The following is a 20422-nucleotide window of genomic DNA, read 5'->3' on the forward strand; positions in this document are numbered from 1 at the left end:
GTAAAAGATCCAAGAACATCTCTTTCATATAAAAAACGATGAATAAGTCTTTTTCAGTTTGTCTTTCATTAATCATCTTGATTCCAGCAAGATTCTTTTGTTTAAGGTTCACATGTTCGTTATTAATAATATCTTTGATTTGCACATCAATATTCTCAAATAAATTTGGGTGTATTAGCAAATATTTCTCGGAAAGATTCAATATTCATGTTTGAACTAATTGTATATTTAATCGAATCATGTGTATCAAATAAATATCTTGAGTTATATTTCAAACCATGTAAATAATCAATCAAAAGTCTTGAAACATTAATGATTTTAGAAATAAAATCATAATCTTCACTTAAATTAATAATAATATTTGAATAAGTAATATAAAATTTAGCAATGCTTCTATAATATTTCGTTTTATGATTAAAAATGTTAACTGGTTGAAAATTCTTATAATATAATAAATTTTGGTTAAAGAAAAGATTAAGATTTATAACATTATTATCAATTTCATATTGTGTAAGTTTCAAATGGTTCTAAACTAACATCTAATCTAAGACATTTATCTTGATCAATAATACAATGACCTCTCTGAATAATTAAGCAATCTAGATTTGAAATATAAACAGGTAAATGGACACTAATATTCGGGTCAGCACTAATTATAATTGATGAAGGTAATGGTTTGTTACCAACATTAAATGGGTACCATTTGTCAGGACGATAATGTAGACTTTTTTTAAAAAGTAGGATTTCGTATTGAAAAGGACGGCCATGGTCGATGGACCGAAAAAGGGTAAAATCTTTGTTCTTCTATCTCGACTCCTGAGGGTAATCCTGAGACATTAAGCATATGATTAATGAGTAATGGCTGAGTATAGTGTGGCAAAGGGGTAGACTTAATGAATTGTGGTAAATAATTAGGTATGCATTTCGAAGAATTTGCTATGTTTTGATCAAAAAGTATATTATCTTGTTGTGTAGATGGTCTTGAATCATATTTTCGATTTTCAGCGTGTAAAAATGACTGTGTAAAAAAATTCATTCTCCTCCCGTGTGGTTTATTCATTAAATATCATTATAATTAGGTGTTTTAAAGATCAAAAGGAATTAAAATCAAAATGTGTGAACCTTGAGGATTTGTTGCCAACGGAAGGGGCCAACAATCCAATTGGAAACTGGCATCATGAACTTACTGAACCTAGTGAACCCACTGAACATATTGAACATATTGTACCAATTAAGGACTGAACAAAATAAAGGGATTAACTTATGTCGCAAAACGAGACCTGTGTAGCCAACGGAACCAAATTCATCTTCAATCTTCTTTGTTTCCAAATTTCTCAATACTGAAATTAATAAAATATTTAAATTAAAGAAAATGTTTGACGAGCGGAGACGCGAAGGCTGATAAGGGTTTTTGTTCCTTCTGATCGTTCCGAGTACAATCAAAATATTTCTTCGTTTTAAATATTTATTAATACTTTCTGTTGATAATTTATTCCTTGTTACACTTACATTTGAATACATCAAATAAATATACAATATGTTCTTATCTAAAAATATATAAATTTCAATAAGCAATAATAATAAACTATTAAGATTGAGATTGAGATTAAGATTAAGAATTGTTAAAATCTTCAAATTAATGAGATCTAAAACAAAGAAGTTGTTTGATTTACAAATACGCGAAGGCTGATAGGGTTTTTTGTTCCTTCTGATCATATTTGATGAAACCAAAAATGTTACTATGTTTAAGAATGGTAAACAGCTTTGAAGATTGAATAAAATAAATGCTTATTAAAAAAACTAATAAATTGAACAATTTTATAAGTGAGTAAAATAGTATAGATAAGAAATAAGGGATAATTGATGTTATAAAGTTAATTCCTAATATAATTATATTTCCAATTCGAATTGTCTGAAGAATTGATATGTCGAGAAGTGAATTATTTAATAAAGTATATAATAATAATTGAGGTAAAGCGATGAAATTGTCTAATATCAAATAGAATAATGATTTACTAAATCTACAATTACCTGAAGGCTTAAGGGGTTTTTTGTTCCTTCTATAAGTAATATGTAGAATTAATGATAACCAAATATTCCTTTTAATGTTAAACAATTTCATATATTTTGAATTAATTATTATTAAATACTTCGAATTCAACATATGATTAAAAGCTTGAATCGAATAATCAATAAAATTATTAGTTAAAGGATCTGGATCAAGATCGAATATATTAATAAAGGCATCCAGATCCTTAACTAATATTAACTTCTCTTTTAATTTAACTCTAGCCACGCCGTCATCAGTAAATAAGAAACAATAACTTTCCGGGTGTTGATAATGATAAGTTAATGAATTAAGTAAGTTAAAAGTGAATAATATATTATGAGATTTGAAGTTTTGATAATTAATTATAATATTGAAACATTTTAACATATCAGTCAAATTTTTAATATTTGTAATTTCATTGTCGTTATAATTATTATTGTCATTAATATTATTTATCATATGATTCTCATCAGAATTTTCATTAACTTTCATTTTTTGATTTTCTTTAATCTCTGCTTTATTAGACTCCAGATCTTTATGCTCATCATTGTCCTTAATATCTAAAGAACTATTGAACTGCGACCTTACTGTCAAGTAGCATTGTAGATATAAAGAAATTAAGAAAGATATTGATTCATTAGATGTAAAAGACCCAAGAACATCTCTTTCATATAAAAACGATGAATACGTCTTTTCAGTTTGTCTTTCATTAATCATCTTGATTACAGCAAGATTCTTTTGTTTAAGGTTCACATGTTCGTTATTAAAAATATCTTTAATTTCCTCATCAATATTCTCAAATAAATTGGGTGTATTAGCAAATATTTCTCGGAAAGATTCAATATTCATGTTTGAACTAATTGTATATTTAATCGAATCATGTGTATCAAATAAATATCTTGAGTTATATTTCAAACCATGTAAATAATCAATCAAAAGTCTTGAAACATTAATGATTTTAGAAATAAAATCATAATCTTCACTTAAATTAATAATAATATTTGAATAAGTAATATAAAATTTAGCAATGCTTCTATAATATTTCGTTTTATGATTAAAAATGTTAACTGGTTGAAAATTCTTATAATATAATAAATTTTGGTTAAAGAAAAGATTAAGATTTATAACATTATTATCAATTTCATATTGTGTAAGTTTGAATGGTTCTAAACTAACATCTAATCTAAGACATTTATCTTGATCAATAATACAATGACCTCTCTGAATAATTAAGCAATCTAGATTTGAAATATAAACAGGTAAATAGACACTAATATTCGGGTCAGCACTAATTATAATTGATGAAGGTAATGGTTTGTTGCCAACATTAAATGGGTACCATTTGTCAGGACGATAATGTAGATTTTTTAAAAGTAGGATTTCGTATTGAAAAGGACGGCCATGGTCGATGGACCGAAAAGGGTAAAATCTTTGTTCTTCTATCTCGACTCCTGAGGGTAATCCTGAGACATCAAGCATATGATTAATGAGTAATGGCTGAGTATAGTGTGGCAAAGGGGTAGACTTAATGAATTGTGGTAAATAATTAGGTATGCATTTCGAAGAATTTGCTATGTTTTGATCAAAAAAGTATATTATCTTGTTGTGTAGATGGTCTTGAATCATATTTTCGATTTTCAGCGTGTAAAAATGACTGTGTAAAAAAATTCATTCTCCTCCCGTGTGGCTCGAACACACGACTTCCAGATTAACAGTCTGACACTCTAACCAACTGAGTTAGGGAGGAAGCCTGTAGATATTTAAATAATTATTATATAATAATTATTTTAATTATCATTTTTTAAAATCATTTTATTTATGAATTTTAACAATAATTTTTTTTGTTAATAACGCATTTTTATTCCAATGAATTTTTTGATATATTAAAAATTATGATTAAAATTTTAATTATGTTGATTTTTAAATTTATTTATCTTAATGCACTTGCAATTTTCTGATATTATTTTTAAAACAAATATTGTATATCATATTTGAATTTTTTTATACTTTTATAATAAGTTATATTAAATAGGTTTAGTTGATACATAAAATTATATTTCTATGATTTAAAAATAATAAAATATTTTTGCAAAGTACACATTCATCGCTTTAAATCATTAACTGCTGGTGGCTTTGCACGTGTTCCTTTGATTCTTCCGGCTCTTTCATACATTTCATCAGATAAGAACTTTGCATGTAGATATGATCCTTTTCCGTCTTTTAGCATCGGATTCGGACTTGTATCCAGTGTTGAGCCAATTGATGTGTATCCTCGCTCGTAAAGTTTGCAAACAGGTAAATTTAATGTTTCAATGTAGTTCCATATTTCATTATAACTCCATTTTAGAAGAGGGTGTATACGTATAGCACTAGGCCAACCTTCAGATGTGTGTTGAAAGAAGTTGATAGACTTTCCTTCGGGATCATTTCCACGAACACCAATAAACAAAGCTTTTGTACTATGTGTTTCTATAGCTTTCGAAAGACCTTCAATGATGCTATTACAGTGAACGTGTGACATTTTTATTTTCCAATAACTTTCAGCTTCTTTGAAATAATCTAGCATTTCTGGGAATTCATGGTTATTTTGAAAATGAAAATATGTAATATGATCGTTAATGTTATTAGCCATTTTGTATCTTGAAATTAAATCCAAAAGAACAACTGAATCTTTTCCTCCATTAAAACAAACGCCAATATATCCTTGATACTTTTTTAGTGCTTGTGCTATTACAGATATTGATTCCTGAATCTTTAGGAAAGATGATTTTGGGAAGGCTACATTACTTGAGAACATTAAAATCTTTGCTGTGGTCGATAACGATCAAATTGAACACAATTATCAACCAAAGCTTTTCGATGCAGCAGAATGTTTCTCTTCTTGTTGAGACATTTCACATCATTCTCATTCCGATCTCATCAAAAATGTCCATGTGCCAAAGCAAAAACTTTAGAAATTTTATTTTACGCAATCTCAAAACTGTGTCTAAATCAGATAAAAGAAGAAAACAAACAAATTCATTAAAACTTTAAATCTGTCCAATAATTGGAGAACTCATAAAAATTCAAGTAAAGCATATCAATGCATGTTTAGAAGCACTTGCGGTGGACAATTCCTGGACCAGCTTCGTTGTATTCGTCACGTGTGATAACCATTTGTGGGAATGTGGCGAGGGAAGCAAGGATAGAGCCACCGATCCAAACTGCGTACTTACGTTCTGGTGGGGCGACGACTTTGATCTTCATTGTTGGTGGTGCGAGGCGGACCATTTCCTTCTCCATACGTTCTGGGAGACCTTCGAACATTGTGGTACCACCAGAGAGAACAATGTTAGCGTAGAGATCCTTACGGACATCGATATCGCATGCCATGATGGAGTTGAAGAGGGTTTGGTCAATACCTTCGAATTCGAAGCCGTTGAAGTGTGGCTTGAAAAGAAGTTCTGGGCACCTGAAGCGCTCGTTGGCGATGGTGATGACGTTACCATCTGGAAGTGTGTATGAGATGTCGCATTCGGATGTTGTGGCGGCCTTGTTCATTTCTTCATCGAAATCAAGAGCGACATATGCGTGCTTCTCCTTGATATCACGAACAATTTCCTTTTCGGCGGATGTTGTGAAGGTGTAACCACGTTCGTTAAGGATCTTTTGGAGGTAGGCTGTGAGATCACGACCGGCGAGGTTGATACGCATGATGGCGTGTGGAAGGGAGTAGCCTTCGTAGATTGGAACTGTGTGGGAAACACCATCACCTGCATCGAAAACGATACCGGTTGTACGACCTGAGGAGTAAAGGGAAAGAACGGCTTGGATACCAACATAGAATGCTGGAACGTTGAATGTTTCGAATTGGAGTTGGATCATCTTTTCACGGTTGGCCTTTGGGTTCATTGGGGCTTCTGTAAGAAGAACTGGGTGTTCAGCTGGGTCAACACGTAATTCGTTGTAGAAAGTGTGGTGCCAGATCTTTTCCATATCGTCCCAGTTGGTAACGATACCGTGTTCAATTGGGTACTTGAGGATGAGGATACCTGCCTTAGCGCATGCTTCATCACCAACATATGTATCCTTGTTTTGACCACCGGCGATTGTTTGGACATACTTTGGACGACCAACAATTGATGGGAAAACTGAGCGTGGTGCTTCATCACCAGCGAAACCAGCCTTGCACATACCAGAACCATTATCGATAACTAATGTTTGAACTTCGTCTTCAGCCATTAGATGAAAGTGAAATGAAATCCATTTTTTGAATGAGCGGACAAATTTCACATTTTTCGATTGTCATTTTGGTGCACCCCCGCATTCAAAAAGCAAAACAAGAAAATGGTTTCTGTGAAATTTGTGAAGGATAACCAACGGTTGTTGTACACTATTTCAACGGTTTGAGGGTTGAATAAAAATTAAATTGATTCATTTCTTGATAAATTAAAAAATTAATACGAAATATTGGATGAAATTAAAATTATGTATCAAAAATGATTTTATTGTCAATATGTTCTAAAGATAATTTATTTTTTAAAAAAAATTTAATACTCTAAACATATAATACTCTTTACGATTGATTAACGCATCATGAGACCTGAGTTTTGATAATGAAAATAATTCGATTCTTGAAATAAGAAAATTTCCGTTTGGCATAATTAAAACCTCACAAAAAAAATGACAGCTTCTGAGTGTTTTCAGGTAACATTGGAATGAAACCAAGATTAATTCCCCCTTTTCGTTTTGCATATGTTGAAAAAGACTTATTTAGAGGATCATACCCTGTTGCCCTCAATTTCGATTTCTTAAGGACATTACATTTAAAGACAATTGTTTCTCTTATTCCAAATCCTATAGATCCAGATCTCAAAAAATTCTGTGAAGATGAAAATATTACAAATCATACTTACATTGTTCCTAAATTTACAGATCAAATTGTTATGACCTCAACAACAATTACTGAAATAATTAACATTATGTGTGATAAACAGAATTTTCCTTTATATATACATTCAACAAATGGTGCTCATAATACAGGACTTGTTATAATGTGTCTCCGTAAACTTCAAATGTGGAGCATCAATGCAACACTCAATGAATTTAATCAATTTGTAGATTCTCCAGAAAGTTGCGAAGAAGAGTTTGTAAACAATTTCAAAGCAACATTCGAATTGTCACAAAATCGACCGGCTTGGCTGCAACATTTGGCTGGAAAGAAATCACATCCAACATTAAGGGTTCTTATTATTGGAGAAGAATCAACTGATGATGATGAAGATGATATGTACTCAGATGATGACCAAGCGGATAAGCAAGTTTCCAAAACTTGATTCAATTGCCTATAAGTTTCATAAAGCATTACATTTGTGAAATAGTATTTCTTTTTGAGAACAATTAAGCATAAATTTTTATGTTATCAAAACAGGGTTAATTCACCAGCGAATATGTTTCAAAATATTTTAATTATCAGAGAGTTTTTAAGGGGAATGTATTTATACCGTTTTTTATTATATGATGATGAAAAGTATTTCATCTGAAAGCTTTATCATTATCGATTTCATCTTGACTAATATGAATAATTATTCTCTCATAATTCGTATTCATATCCCTGTTGACATTTCTTATTAAATATTATCAAATCATAAGACATGGTTTTTTATTTCAGAAAAAAATTGCGGTGAGTAATCATCGGAATTTTTTATAGGATGGTGAGTACCTTATGTACAATTTTGATGGGTTCAGCAAAATAGGCTGAAGGCCTTCTGCCGAACTACTCTATTTTTTTCACATGGAAGGAATTTTATAAAATAGAGTCCACATCGCAGCGTTTTTTGAATACAAATCTCAATCCAAGACGATCAATTTCAACACAAAAATCAAACCGTCGTTATAAAAATACGATAAGTATTCAATCTGTTCATTATTCTTCGAGGCAACCAAAAATTCTGATCCGAACTTTGCTAAAACCTTGTTACACTAAACTTTTTGATATAAAAAAGTGGTTTTGCTTTCAAATCCTATGGCTTTTTGACTCAGTGCTACAGTTTTAATTACCTCACCTTTTACAAATATTGCAGAAAACACAAGATCCTATTACAAAAATACCAACTAAACTCGGTATTTTTTATCATCTTAGTAATGTTTTTACTGTTTTATTTATAATACTTTTGTTTTATTATATGTTTACAATTGAATATAAACCCATGCTATTTTCTGGTAATCTTTATTCTAGAATCACAATTTCGGTAGGGATTGATCTCAATGATGAAATATCTTTAAATCTATATGATGATTTAAAATATATTCAAACTTTATCATCCTTTGCAATTATAAGAAATAAATCGTTACTTTTAATTAATCATACATACAATATAACTTTTACTACGTATCCAGACACAGGTTATCTTGCTCTTCAAAATGCCGTATATTCTTTAAAAATGCCTGATTATATTTTATATATCAATAGTTCAAATGTTAACTACATGCCAAATAATGCTTGGATTGAATCATCAATCAATAATCTTTGTGTAAATGATTCTGATATTCTTTTTGGTGGTTCTACCATATTTCAAAATAAAACAGTTGGTATTGGTGTTGCTATAATTAAAGCTTCACTAGTTCGAGAAATTCTTTATTATACTAATTCCACTTATTCTTCAACACCGCCATTACTTTTGTTTTCATTAATGCCTAACAACCAAATTCATATACTTTATAATATTTTTGAAGGAATGAAACCATTACAAAATTATAATTATATTCATAAAATAGAAAATCTTATACATCAACATTGTGCTCATATAAAAAAAGAAAAAAATTATACACTTGCAACCATATTGCCTCTTTTTTTAAGACAAAATATTTATGAGTATATTAAAATATATGAAAAAGAATTATATAAAACAAATTATTATGTAATAGTTCAATGTGAAAATCGATTTAATCTTAATTTAGAACAACTAAAGATAAACATAAATTACCGTGTACCAATATATCATATATGGTGTTATAATTGGAAGCCTTTATTTATGTTTCCTGTTTATATTTCAGGTATGTTGCCAGCTGATTTTATTATGCGTTATGATGATGATCAATATCCAATTGGTATTCAAACACAAAAAATTCTTTCAAATTTTTTAGATAAAGATGATGTTATTATTGGGTTACATTCTTATGAAGATACAAGAATTAAATGGAATACTTCTATTTTCATTCCTTTTTGTGGAAAACCTGATCATGTTGCATCACCTATGATGTATAGACCTATAAATGCTAAAATTTCTGCTAGAGTTCAAGCTATTACATTTGCTCATGGTGAAGATATGTATTTATCAATGTCTTCTCATGTTTTATGTGGAACAAAGCTGATTTCTAAATCTTTAAAATTTAAAATGTTTGGAAATGATGGATTAAATCATGAAAGTGATCCACAAATGAAAAAGGCTAAAGGCCATCAAAAATCATCACATTTTATGTACCAAATATATAATCATTTTAGAAGAGATGCTTTATATATACCTGCATGTTTCAGAAAGGATAAAGCAGCTTCCAGAGGAAATTTCTCTTTAATAGAATTTAAGCATACTAACTTTTTTGAATAATCCTACACATCAATAATAATCATCATTGCTTTTTTTTTTTTATAATTATAATTTCCTTCATAAAACTTGGAGTATTATGAAAAATCATATCAAAAAGTTATAATTAGAAAGCGAATATAAATAAATTACACAAAGATGTTTATTTATCTTTAATTTAAAATTTATTAAATTTATGGCTATTGCTTGTTTAAAGAGAAAAAAATTATAAAGTCATTGACGTTTAATATGCTAATACATAAATTTTGTTTGATTATACACTACTCCAACTTAACCAAAAAATAGATGATAATAAAATTTTATTATAATGGATATATTAAATGAATTTTTGTAAATAAATTTTTACAAGTTGTTATAGCAATTGCCTTCAGTCAAAGGTGAAATGACCGCAACGGAAGGTTGGAAATTGAATGATGTTGATGAGATAACCGTCACATAATCATAAAAGTGACACTCTGAAAATGGCAGAAGAGCAACACACCTATGCTATGATCAAGCCAGGATATGAAGAATACTGGGGTAAGGTTATCACACGCATTACCGAGGAAGGTCTTAAGATTGCCCAAATGAAGACAATGAAATTCGATGATGAATTCGCTGCTAAATTCTATGCTGAACATGTCGGCAAACCTTTCTATAAAGACCTTGCAGGCTACATGACATCCGGAACAATCGTTGCTATGGAACTTGTTGGTCCAAATGCAATTGCCAAATGGCGTGAAATCATCGGCCCTACAAAGAAAGAAGTTGCTGTCGAACAAGCACCAAACTCACTTCGTGCCCTTTATGCTCGTAGCACCACAGAAAACCTTTGTCATGGTTCTGATTCACCAGCATCTGCTGCTCGTGAACTTGAACTTGTATTCGGCAAGTAAATCACATTGCTGACTTTCTTTTTTTTTTTTTTTTTTTAGGGTCTATTTTGCTTTTTTTTGTGAATTCTAATAAATGCAAATTAAATTTTTTTTCTCAACCAAACATCAAGTTATTCTTTTCCTTCTTATAGATATGCTAAATCTCTTGTATTTTAAAGAGTTTAATGTAGGAACATAAGACAAGTGATGATAAAACCCAAAGACGTTATTTCAATCACACAAAAACCTTCCAAAAACCGCAATAATTTTTATCAAAATTGACAGCAAATTACAACCACACTTTCCTCAATGTCATCCCAGAGAGAGCTGAAATTCTTCATGGCCCGTGTTGCTGACCAAGCAGAACGCTATCAGGATGTTATCAAGTATATCAAAGAAATTGTTGACATGGGATGTGATTTAAATGCAGATGAAAGAAATCTTCTTTCTGTCGCTTATAAGGCTCTCACTGGATCATGCAGAAGTACCCTCCGTACTATTGGAGCATTTCTTGAAGATGACAGTGTTAAAAAGATTCCAGAAAGAGTTCAAAAACTAACAGAACTTAAAGAATCACTTATAAAAGAACTTGATCAATACTGCAATGAATTAATCGAGTTCACCGATAGCAAACTCTTGAAAGATTCCCAATCAGCAGTTGAAAAAGTATTTTATGAAAAATTGAAGGGCGATTATTACCGTTATTCTGTTGAATTCAAAGAAGGAGGTTGCGAAGAAAATTCCAAAAAGGCAAAGGAGTGCTATGAAAAGGCTCTTGATATTGCAAAGGAACAATTAATGAAAGCTAATCCAGCTTATCTTGGGTTGGCTCTCAACTACTCGGTTTTCTTATATGAAATCATCGGCAAGAAGCAAGAAGCTATTGATCTTGCAGACAATGCTTTCAAAGAAGCAGTTGATCTTCTTGATGAACTTGACGAAGATGAATATTCAGAAGCCACACTTATTCTCCAACTCCTTAAAGACAATGTTGCTTTATGGGGTGATGAACAAGGCCAGTAAATAAGCAAAAGACCATTTTCAATTTTTTTATTTTTTCTGTAGTTTATTTTTTTTCTTTTTCATATCACATTTCTAACTACGATGATTTTTCTTTTTATTTTATAGGTTAAAGGGGTACCCCAATTCTAATGAAGCGAAGAGAAAAAAATGAGAATCCAATTCCTAAGCTTTATATAAAATATTTTACTGGAAGAGAAAGTGATTCTTGGATAAATTCATCAGGTATGGATCCTCAATTTGTTCAAATTTGTCAAAAACTTTATGCTGAAAGAACTGTAATTGCTAAAACTAAAATACCTAGAAATGAAACAAGCAATGAAGAATTTTTAATAGATGCGTTTAAATTAAACACTGAATTTGGAAGTGCACAACTTGATTTCATCAAATTCTTAATCGAAAACAAAAATTTTTTCCATAAGCAAGTTAAAGTTTCTAAGTTCATAGTTCCATATTTTGTTCGAATTTTTATGCAATATACTGTTAAATTTCGACTTTTCATTAATAACATTGATAATCTCGATGAAACGCATAAATTAGATGTAAACCTAAACTTAAACATCTTAAAGCTTTCTTTAGAGATTCTAAACCCAGATCTTTCTATTCTATTTAATGATTTTATTAGTCGTATTCCATATTCTAAATTTGACACAACAATTTTTGACCATCCAAAACTTCAAAATTTTAACATTCCAATTGGTGTCTTAATCTGTACCAAGTTTTGTATCCATGAAGATCCAACAATTCGTAAGTCATTATTTCGGATGACCGTTTGTTACTTTGATTATTTAACAAAACACATTACAACGTTAAATCAAAATGAATATAATTATATTATATCAGTTTTAGAAGAAATTTTAATCTCAGGGTATGGCTTATTACAAATCTTTCAGAATGATATGGTGTCACATTTCTTACATAATTGTTTAACAATTTTATTAAGCATTGAACAAATTCCATGTGACATCAAAATATTAAATTTATTATGTTCGAATATATTATTATCATTTGAGCGCTTAATTATATGGGATAAAAACAAGAACTTTTATTCGATTTTTATTATGAATCAAATTTGTACTTCAGTTTTTTTATATCCATTATGGTGTATAAAGAAATTTTTCACATCTCAAACATATAAACATGAAATTGATAATATAAAAAGTCGATTTATTTCACTTGAAGAGGATAATGAATTTGATTATAATTTCATTGAAAGAGATCCATTTTTATATGATGAAAATCCATCATTAATTGATTTAACTTCTAACACACAAATTAATCAATATGTTTCTTCAAGTATTGGTTTATTTTGTAATTTATTAAATGTTATAAACAAAGAAGAGTTTAATGTACTAATGTTAAATTATGCATTAAGTTTATTAAATGATGAAAATAAAACTAAAGAAGAAATTATACAAATTATTTATATAACAGGATTAGCTTTTTCTATTGCAGATGTAACAATTACTGATTCATTGGATTTCACTCCTTTTTTCCATCCAACAATTTTAATAATTGATGAAAATGGTGAAGAACTTGAATTACAATATTTAGCACGAGCTGAATTATATTTTTTAATAATGAAATTATTTAAGTTAAATAATTTTAATGTAAAAAATTTGTTTGAGAAATTGGCATCGATTTTTAATGATGTAATAATTTGTGATGAAATTATTTCTGTTTTAATTATGTTATTAAAAGAAAATCGCAAAAAATTCATCGAATGTTTTCCAATGAATTCATTTATAAAGAAATTCACTTATTATAGTAATTTAATATATGGGAATTCTACAGCACAAAAACGATTTTATTATTTCATTTCTCAATTATTAGAAGACACAGAAATAATTGATCAATTTTATGGTGATTTAATATTTGTTGATGATTTATTTCATAAGTTATTTGATTCTGAAATGAATGCACATACATTAAATTTATTATTAAATACAATAAGTTATATACGTTCATTAAAAACTTCACATTTATTAATATCATTATTAATTAAAACATTATCAAATTTTAAAAGTGGAAATCCTAAATGGATAAAAGTTACTAAACAATTACAATTAATATTTGATGAAATTATTGATAACAAAAATGTTGATATTAATAATCTTTTATTAAATTCAAATCATATTGATAAATTACTCGAAATATTAAAAGATCCACAAAAAGAAGATATAGTTTTTAGTGTAATTCATATGATAGGTACAATATCGACATTTCCAGAGATCCAAAAGAAATTAATTTCCATAAACTTTTATCAAACTAATTTCGAAAGTTATGAGAACATTAAAATTACACCTGATTTAATACGTTCAATTACATATTTAATATTTAATCGAGAGATATTAATTAATTATGATGATTTACCGAGTGCTCATCATTTAATCACTAATTGTGAAGGAATTTGTGCTGCACATTATATTACACGGAAAGATAAATTCCATAAAATCTTATATAAATATTTAACAAATAGTATAAAAGAATTATTTGAGAATCAATTGAGTATATATCATTCACAATTTTATCATTTTGCTTATCAATATATTATCGGAAATAATTTATCATCAATTACATCATCATTTATTAGTATCTTAAGTCCAATGTTACAATGGAATTTTCCTTCATTTATATTTGATGAGTTATTAGAAAGTCAATCGAATGAACAAGTACAAATGATATTAACTAATGTTGTAACACGAGAATCATATGAATTCCCTAAAGCTTTTATCTTTTTAAGTAAAGAAAATTCAGGTATTACAGTCACTGGTATTTCCACTACATTATTAAATAATCGTTATACAATAACAATATCATTTTGTATTGATTCATTTGTACATTCACAACAATGTTTATTTGAATTTTATTCTGATAATAATCATCGATTTATTTTAAAGGTTAATAATGGGATATTACAAATCATTATAAATAATCAAATAATTACTGAATCTAAAGAAAAAATATTACCACAAAAATGGTATTATTTAGCATTATCAGTAGCTAATAAAAGATTAATATTAGCTATTGGTGGTGTTAAATATTTAGAAGCTAATATATCATTAGAGTTTCCTAAAGATCAACCGATCAATACTATATTTGGTAGTAACTTAAATGGAATGATTTGTTCTATATATATCTTTAGACATAATATATTAGGACAAGATTTATTAGCTATATCTTGTATCGAAGCACGATTAACATTATCAATGAATTTTGGTGATGAAGCACAACTTGAATTTAAGATGATTCCTTTAGAACATAATGATCAATATTTAACTAATATGGCTACGCAATCAACTAATAATAATGTAATACATGTAAAAGGTTATATCTGTTCAAGTGCTATTAATGTATTCCAAACTTTAGTCGAACAAAGTGGTTTACTTAAATTAATAGAACATGTCAAAAACCCAAATTCATTTATATTTGTATTTGATTTATTTAAGAAGATTATAAAAATTCAACCGAAATTCGAGAAGAAGATTTTCACGACAAATTCGATGAATTTTTATGTTAATACGATGAGAAATATTGATCCTAAAGCTTATGATAAAAGTATTATTGAACCAATGTTAGAATTATTTAATATATTACAAGGCGAACAATATAAATCAGTTTTCTTAATTGATTTCATATTAAAATTAAGTTTTTGGCGTAAAGTAAATTATGAATTATATCAATGTTTAATTAATAATTATGGATATAATATTATTACTTCAGGTATTCAATATGTAACAGAATCATTAACTAAAGAAATATTAGGATTAATACCAAATGAAATTAAAAGTAATCGAAATATTTTATGGACATTATTTAGAATTTCATTTACTCAAACATCAAATGAGAATTTAATTAATGATTTAATTAATTTCATTAAAGTAAATAATGATGAATTAATTATCGAGTTAGGTTTTACTTTGTTTTGTCAACCAGAAGCTGATATTATTATCGAATTACTTGGGAAACATTTAAATGAATTATTTTATATATTCTTTGTGAAAACAAATGAACCAAAAAATTTCGACTTTTGTAAAAATGATTTTACTTGTATCATATTTAAACATGTAAAAAGTAAATTCATTTCATTAGCTGATAATTATATATTCCATTTAACAATATTACTTTTATGTACACAATTCTTTGACGACGAATTTTTAATCGAATTTTTATATGACCTTAAATCAAAGTCGAATATTTTAATTAATAATCGATTTTGTTTGCCTTGGTGTATCTTCTTAATATTTAAGTATCCAAATAATGTTATAATATATGATTTTTTAGTTTATATTTTTTCTTCAAATTTAAATTGGTTTAATAAGTTTTTGTGGTTTTTTAAATTCGCTTCATATAAATTCGGAGTTAATCCTTCGAAATTTATTCGAAAATTCTTTAACTCTGTATATGAAACTATTTCCGATGAAATTAATACTTATAAATTCTTCCAGATTTTGTTCGATAATATTTTCGTTTGTGTGAATGATATTCCTGAAAATCTTGTCGAAAATGTACATTTAATAACTTTCCAAGAATTAATGGATGCATTTAAACATACGAAAATGTTTTCGTTTGGTATATCAACTGATGTTGTTAATGAGTTTTATGATATCTCATTAAAAGTAATGAAATTAATATTAAAAACATCAAATATCGAATCGGAAAGTTCTTTAATTATTTATTTCGTATTAAACTTAATATTATATAACCCATATAATATGAAAATACCAATTTCTGTACTGCAACACATAAGTTTTAATGAGTCGTACATGAGATTTATTGAGGAATTCTTAAACAAAAAACAAATGTCTAAAAGTTTTTTGTTGTTTTTCCCACAAATTAGATCAAATAAACCTGTGGAATATAAATATGAAATACAAGAAATCTTAAAGAAATCAATTGCTTCGGTAGAAAATTTGTATAAATCATTTCAAGATATGTTGGAAATTAATTCAAATACAGATTTTAAGTGTTAAATAAACGAGTTTATAGTGAAAATAATTTTGAATTGAAATTTTTGGCATTTTTTACAAAATGAAAAGGAGTAAAAAGAAAGTAATAGCTATTGACTTAGGATCAAAATATTGCTGCGTCGGAATTACGCGAAATGGTGAGATAGAGGTCATTAATGACTATTCAGGTAGTCCAACTATTTCAGCTATGGTCTCATTTTCAAATGAAAATGAAATACTTATTGGTGTATGCGCTGAAGATTTCTTACTACTCAACCCAGAGTCAACTGTATACGATTTTCAAATTATGATTGGGCGTAAGTTTGATGATCCTGTAATTCAAGATCATATTAACAAATGGCCATTTAAAGTTATTCGTAGTGCCGAAAATACTCCTTTGATTGAAATCGAGCTTGATCATAAAAAAAAGTTTTACTCTCCAATTGATATTTCGTCATTCCTTATAAAGTATTTAAAAGTGCTTGTTGAAGAATATTTAGCGGATACTGTAATGGGTGCTGTCATAACTGTTCCTTTTTCTTTTAATTCTATTCAACGTGAATCCATTAAAGAAGCAGCAAAAATAGCTGGTCTTGATTTTGTAAGTATTATAGATGAACCAATAGCAGCTGCAATTGCATATTATCCCATAGATACTTTAGAAAACAAAAAAAATGTTCTATTATTTGATTTTGGTAATACACTCAAAGTTTCAATTCTTAAAGTTAAACAAAATAAAATCAAAATTTGCGCTGCTGTTGAAGATGTTAGTATTGGTTGTCAATCCTTAACTGATAACATCGTGGAATACTTATTAGATTGTATCCAGGATAGATTCGGATTGGACATTCGTAATAACAGGCGTTCAATGTGTATACTAGAGAGACAATCATCTAAACTAAAAGTTATTCTGTCAAAACTTAAAAAAGCGATGATATCTATTCCAGCATTATATAACGACACCAATTTTTTACAGAGGATTGATCGGATAAAATTCGAAAATATTAATTCTAAAATTTTCCTAAATATATTAAGACCAATCAAAGATGTTCTCAAGAAAGCCGATATGATAAAAGCAGATATTGACGATGTAATACTTGCAGGAGGTTCATCGAATATTCCAATTGTAAAAGAAATATTACAAGGTTTCTTTGGCGAAAAGATTTTTTGCAATGTTAATCCTGAGTCGGTATTTGTTACAGGTGCAGCAAAATATGCAAACAACATGAGTAAAAGCCAAAACAACTAAAACAAATTTTGTAAATTCACATATTGAACATTATCTCATTTGGATCATCTGTGCTAAAGTATCGTCAAAAGTGACTAGTGTAAATTTCATAATTCATTATCGGTTTCTCGATGCCACTTTTTGAGAGATTTATCCACTTTTTAAATCGGGATCTGTTCCATTCCGCCACTTTTTTAGAAATTTCATATAGCATTTCTCTCCAATGTTTGCAGAGAAGTATGGGATAAAAAATTTAGATGAGTTTAATAAAAAAAAGCTAGAATCCGATTCTCTTGTAAAATTTACAAACTGGAATGGAATTCTCCTAAATTTAAGTTATATACAACCTAATTTTGCATTGATGTGCCAACCTTCTGCTAAAGATATAATCAAGCGAAATGACATTTGGATTATACATGACTTTATTGAAGAGAAACATGGTACACATTATCATATAATTAATGTTCATGAAGACAATTATGATAAATCAATATTCCACAATAAAGTTACATTTCTTCCATTTCCCGATCATTGTTCACCACGCATATCATATTTTGAAACTGTAAGTCAAGCAATTGCCAATGTTTTAAAATCAGATCCACAATGCACAATTTTTATACACTGTAAAGCAGGTCGTGGTAGATCTGGAACTGTTTATTGCGCTTATCAAATCCATACGGGTTCACTTACAGCCCAAGAATCCATACGAAAAGTTGATTCGTCTCGATCACCAAAGAATATGTGCATTACGATTCCATCACAAATTCGATTTTTACATTATTATGAACACCAATGCATTAATGGGTCTCCAACCCATCATTTAATCCGACCAATGAAAATTATATTTTCACCTGGAATTGGCCGCGAGATAAATTTCTCACTAATCGAAGGTATTCCATATATTGATAAAAGTATATACACAAAACTTTTCGATGGTAATTCTTTAGACCTTAGTAATGAAGAAATTACCATCAAAGGGGAATTCGTTATTGAACTTTTCGATGAAAAATCTGAAGACGCATGTGTAAGATGTCAATTGCATACTGACTTTTTACTGTGCGGGTTACATAAGCTAAGAAAAGAAGATGAATTAGACGTTGTGCACTTGGATAAGAACGAATTGGATGGGCCGCATCATCGATCGAAAGGAAAGAACTTTCCTGATGGATTCTCAATGGATTTATTTTATAAAATAATTGAATAAACGAGAAATAGAGTTCGAATATAAATATTTATTGCAATAAAATAAAATTGGTATGAAATTATTATAGACGCAGTGAAAAACTGTATAATTTTGGAAATATTGTTAGTGCCTTCATTATATATATAGTGAAAAACTGTTTACCTCGATAAGAAAGTCATTCAGAGAAGCTCTATTCATCCTAGAAAAAAGCATATAAATACATACCAAGTTTAAAGAATAAATATGATATAATATCAATGTATGTCAATCACAATGCCTTTTTAAAAAATTTATCTTTTTTGACAACTTCTAATTTGATGCAATTGTAAAAGTTAAAATCTTCTGCATATTAGGCAGAAAATACCTTCTAGAAGGATCATTACACGTTTTTTTAGAGCAATTCTTCTTGGTTGTACGAAAGTAGACAGTTTTTCATGGTGCCTTTATATATTTCCATTGATTTTTAGGGATTTTAAGATTTTTAAAAATTTATGAAACAATTAATATATAATTTAATGCAGAACTTAATCAAGATTATTAACTTCTTATAAGAAGAATGAAGTAATTCAAACCAAAAATCCTCATTCAAGAAACAACTCAATATGTTTTTGGTTCTTCATTATTTAAATTAAACAATTTCACAAGAAAAAAATATCTTAAAAGATTTCAACAACTTTCTCATTTTATAAAGCGCTTCATATATAATTTTCTTTTATTTATTATAAGATATATTTTACTTTTATTTATTCATTCACCACTGCATTATAGTGTCCGCCCGATGAAGTAAAATGCGCTAGAAACATGAGCTGTATAGCGTTCGCTTGGTTTCCGTGCTTTATCGGTTCCTTCCCTACCATATGCACCACAATTGCGTAATCGAGTGCATTGGAGAGCGCAGTGACTTCGAGTTCGCCACCCCATTCGGCTGTGTTTTCGACTTTATTGCAATAAACTTCAAATTCTTCGGACGTTTCGCAGCCAGCAAAGGACTGATACTCATTGGGATGCGCACGGAGTTCGTCAGCGGCCTTTTTTCGGAGAATTTTGAATGATAAAGAATCAGAATATTCATGGAGACCACATTGGGAAAGACAATAAGCAACTGAACGGTATAAACAATTGCCATCTCCAATAACGGGATGCATTTTAAGATGGAGTTTGGAAAGTTGTAATTCGGCTTGTTCATATTCTGCTTGACTTTGCGTTTTGGTGGAGTTGACGGCATTGGCTATTTCGCTTTGAAGAGCTAATCGCTGTTGGGCTTTTTGGAGTCGCTTTTGGCGTTTCTTATCTTTGTTGGGCTTTGCTGCTGGTTTGGGTTTAGGGGGTGGAGGGGCTGGCTTTGCTTGCTCGTTGTTAGATTGTGTAATTTGTTCTGCAATGGCATATATCGGATCATCAGCCTCTTCTTGTTGCTTTTCAAACAATTCACGTCTCATTTTTTCTGCTTGTTGATTTAGCCTTTTTCGTTCATTTTTTGTTTTTGCACCTTCGAGCATTTGTGCTATCTGCTTTTCAAGGGCATCTTTTTCTTCTTGATGGCGTCTCGCTACTT

The 20422-nt window shown here is 29.1% G+C and overlaps 7 protein-coding genes across 7 annotated transcripts; 4 read left to right on the top strand and 3 right to left on the bottom strand.

Annotated features, from left to right (window-relative positions):
* Nucleotides 1–4151: 4151 nt before the first annotated feature.
* On the bottom strand, nt 4152–4571 carry GO595_005402 (adenine nucleotide alpha hydrolases-like protein; the record flags this gene model as incomplete). Its single annotated transcript, XM_067918641.1, has 1 exon — nt 4152–4571. One exon carries the CDS (start codon nt 4569–4571, stop codon nt 4152–4154), a length of 420 nt encoding a protein of 139 aa, XP_067774352.1.
* Nucleotides 4572–5140: 569 nt separating this feature from the next.
* On the bottom strand, nt 5141–6271 carry GO595_005403 (actin; the record flags this gene model as incomplete). Its single annotated transcript, XM_067918642.1, has 1 exon — nt 5141–6271. One exon carries the CDS (start codon nt 6269–6271, stop codon nt 5141–5143), a length of 1131 nt encoding a protein of 376 aa, XP_067774353.1.
* Nucleotides 6272–6747: 476 nt separating this feature from the next.
* On the top strand, nt 6748–7365 carry GO595_005404 (Tyrosine phosphatase family protein; the record flags this gene model as incomplete). The annotated part of the gene is made up of 1 exon (XM_067918644.1): nt 6748–7365. One exon carries the CDS (start codon nt 6748–6750, stop codon nt 7363–7365), a length of 618 nt encoding a protein of 205 aa, XP_067774354.1.
* Nucleotides 7366–10094: 2729 nt separating this feature from the next.
* On the top strand, nt 10095–10508 carry GO595_005405 (Nucleoside diphosphate kinase family protein; the record flags this gene model as incomplete). Its single annotated transcript, XM_067918645.1, has 1 exon — nt 10095–10508. The coding sequence occupies one exon, from the start codon at nt 10095–10097 to the stop codon at nt 10506–10508; it is 414 nt and encodes a 137-aa protein (XP_067774355.1).
* Nucleotides 10509–10796: 288 nt separating this feature from the next.
* Nucleotides 10797–11510, top strand: GO595_005406 (14-3-3 protein; the record flags this gene model as incomplete). The annotated part of the gene is made up of 1 exon (XM_067918646.1): nt 10797–11510. The coding sequence occupies one exon, from the start codon at nt 10797–10799 to the stop codon at nt 11508–11510; it is 714 nt and encodes a 237-aa protein (XP_067774356.1).
* Nucleotides 11511–16538: 5028 nt separating this feature from the next.
* On the top strand, nt 16539–17705 carry GO595_005407 (heat shock protein 68-like; the record flags this gene model as incomplete). The annotated part of the gene is made up of 1 exon (XM_067918647.1): nt 16539–17705. One exon carries the CDS (start codon nt 16539–16541, stop codon nt 17703–17705), a length of 1167 nt encoding a protein of 388 aa, XP_067774357.1.
* Nucleotides 17706–19610: 1905 nt separating this feature from the next.
* Nucleotides 19611–20366, bottom strand: GO595_005408 (OTU domain-containing protein 6B; the record flags this gene model as incomplete). The annotated part of the gene is made up of 1 exon (XM_067918648.1): nt 19611–20366. The coding sequence occupies one exon, from the start codon at nt 20364–20366 to the stop codon at nt 19611–19613; it is 756 nt and encodes a 251-aa protein (XP_067774358.1).
* Nucleotides 20367–20422: the final 56 nt, after the last annotated feature.

This window comes from Histomonas meleagridis (assembly GCF_020186115.1).
Source record: "Histomonas meleagridis strain 2922-C6/04-10x chromosome Unknown contig_34, whole genome shotgun sequence".
NCBI lineage: Eukaryota > Parabasalia > Tritrichomonadida > Dientamoebidae > Histomonas > Histomonas meleagridis.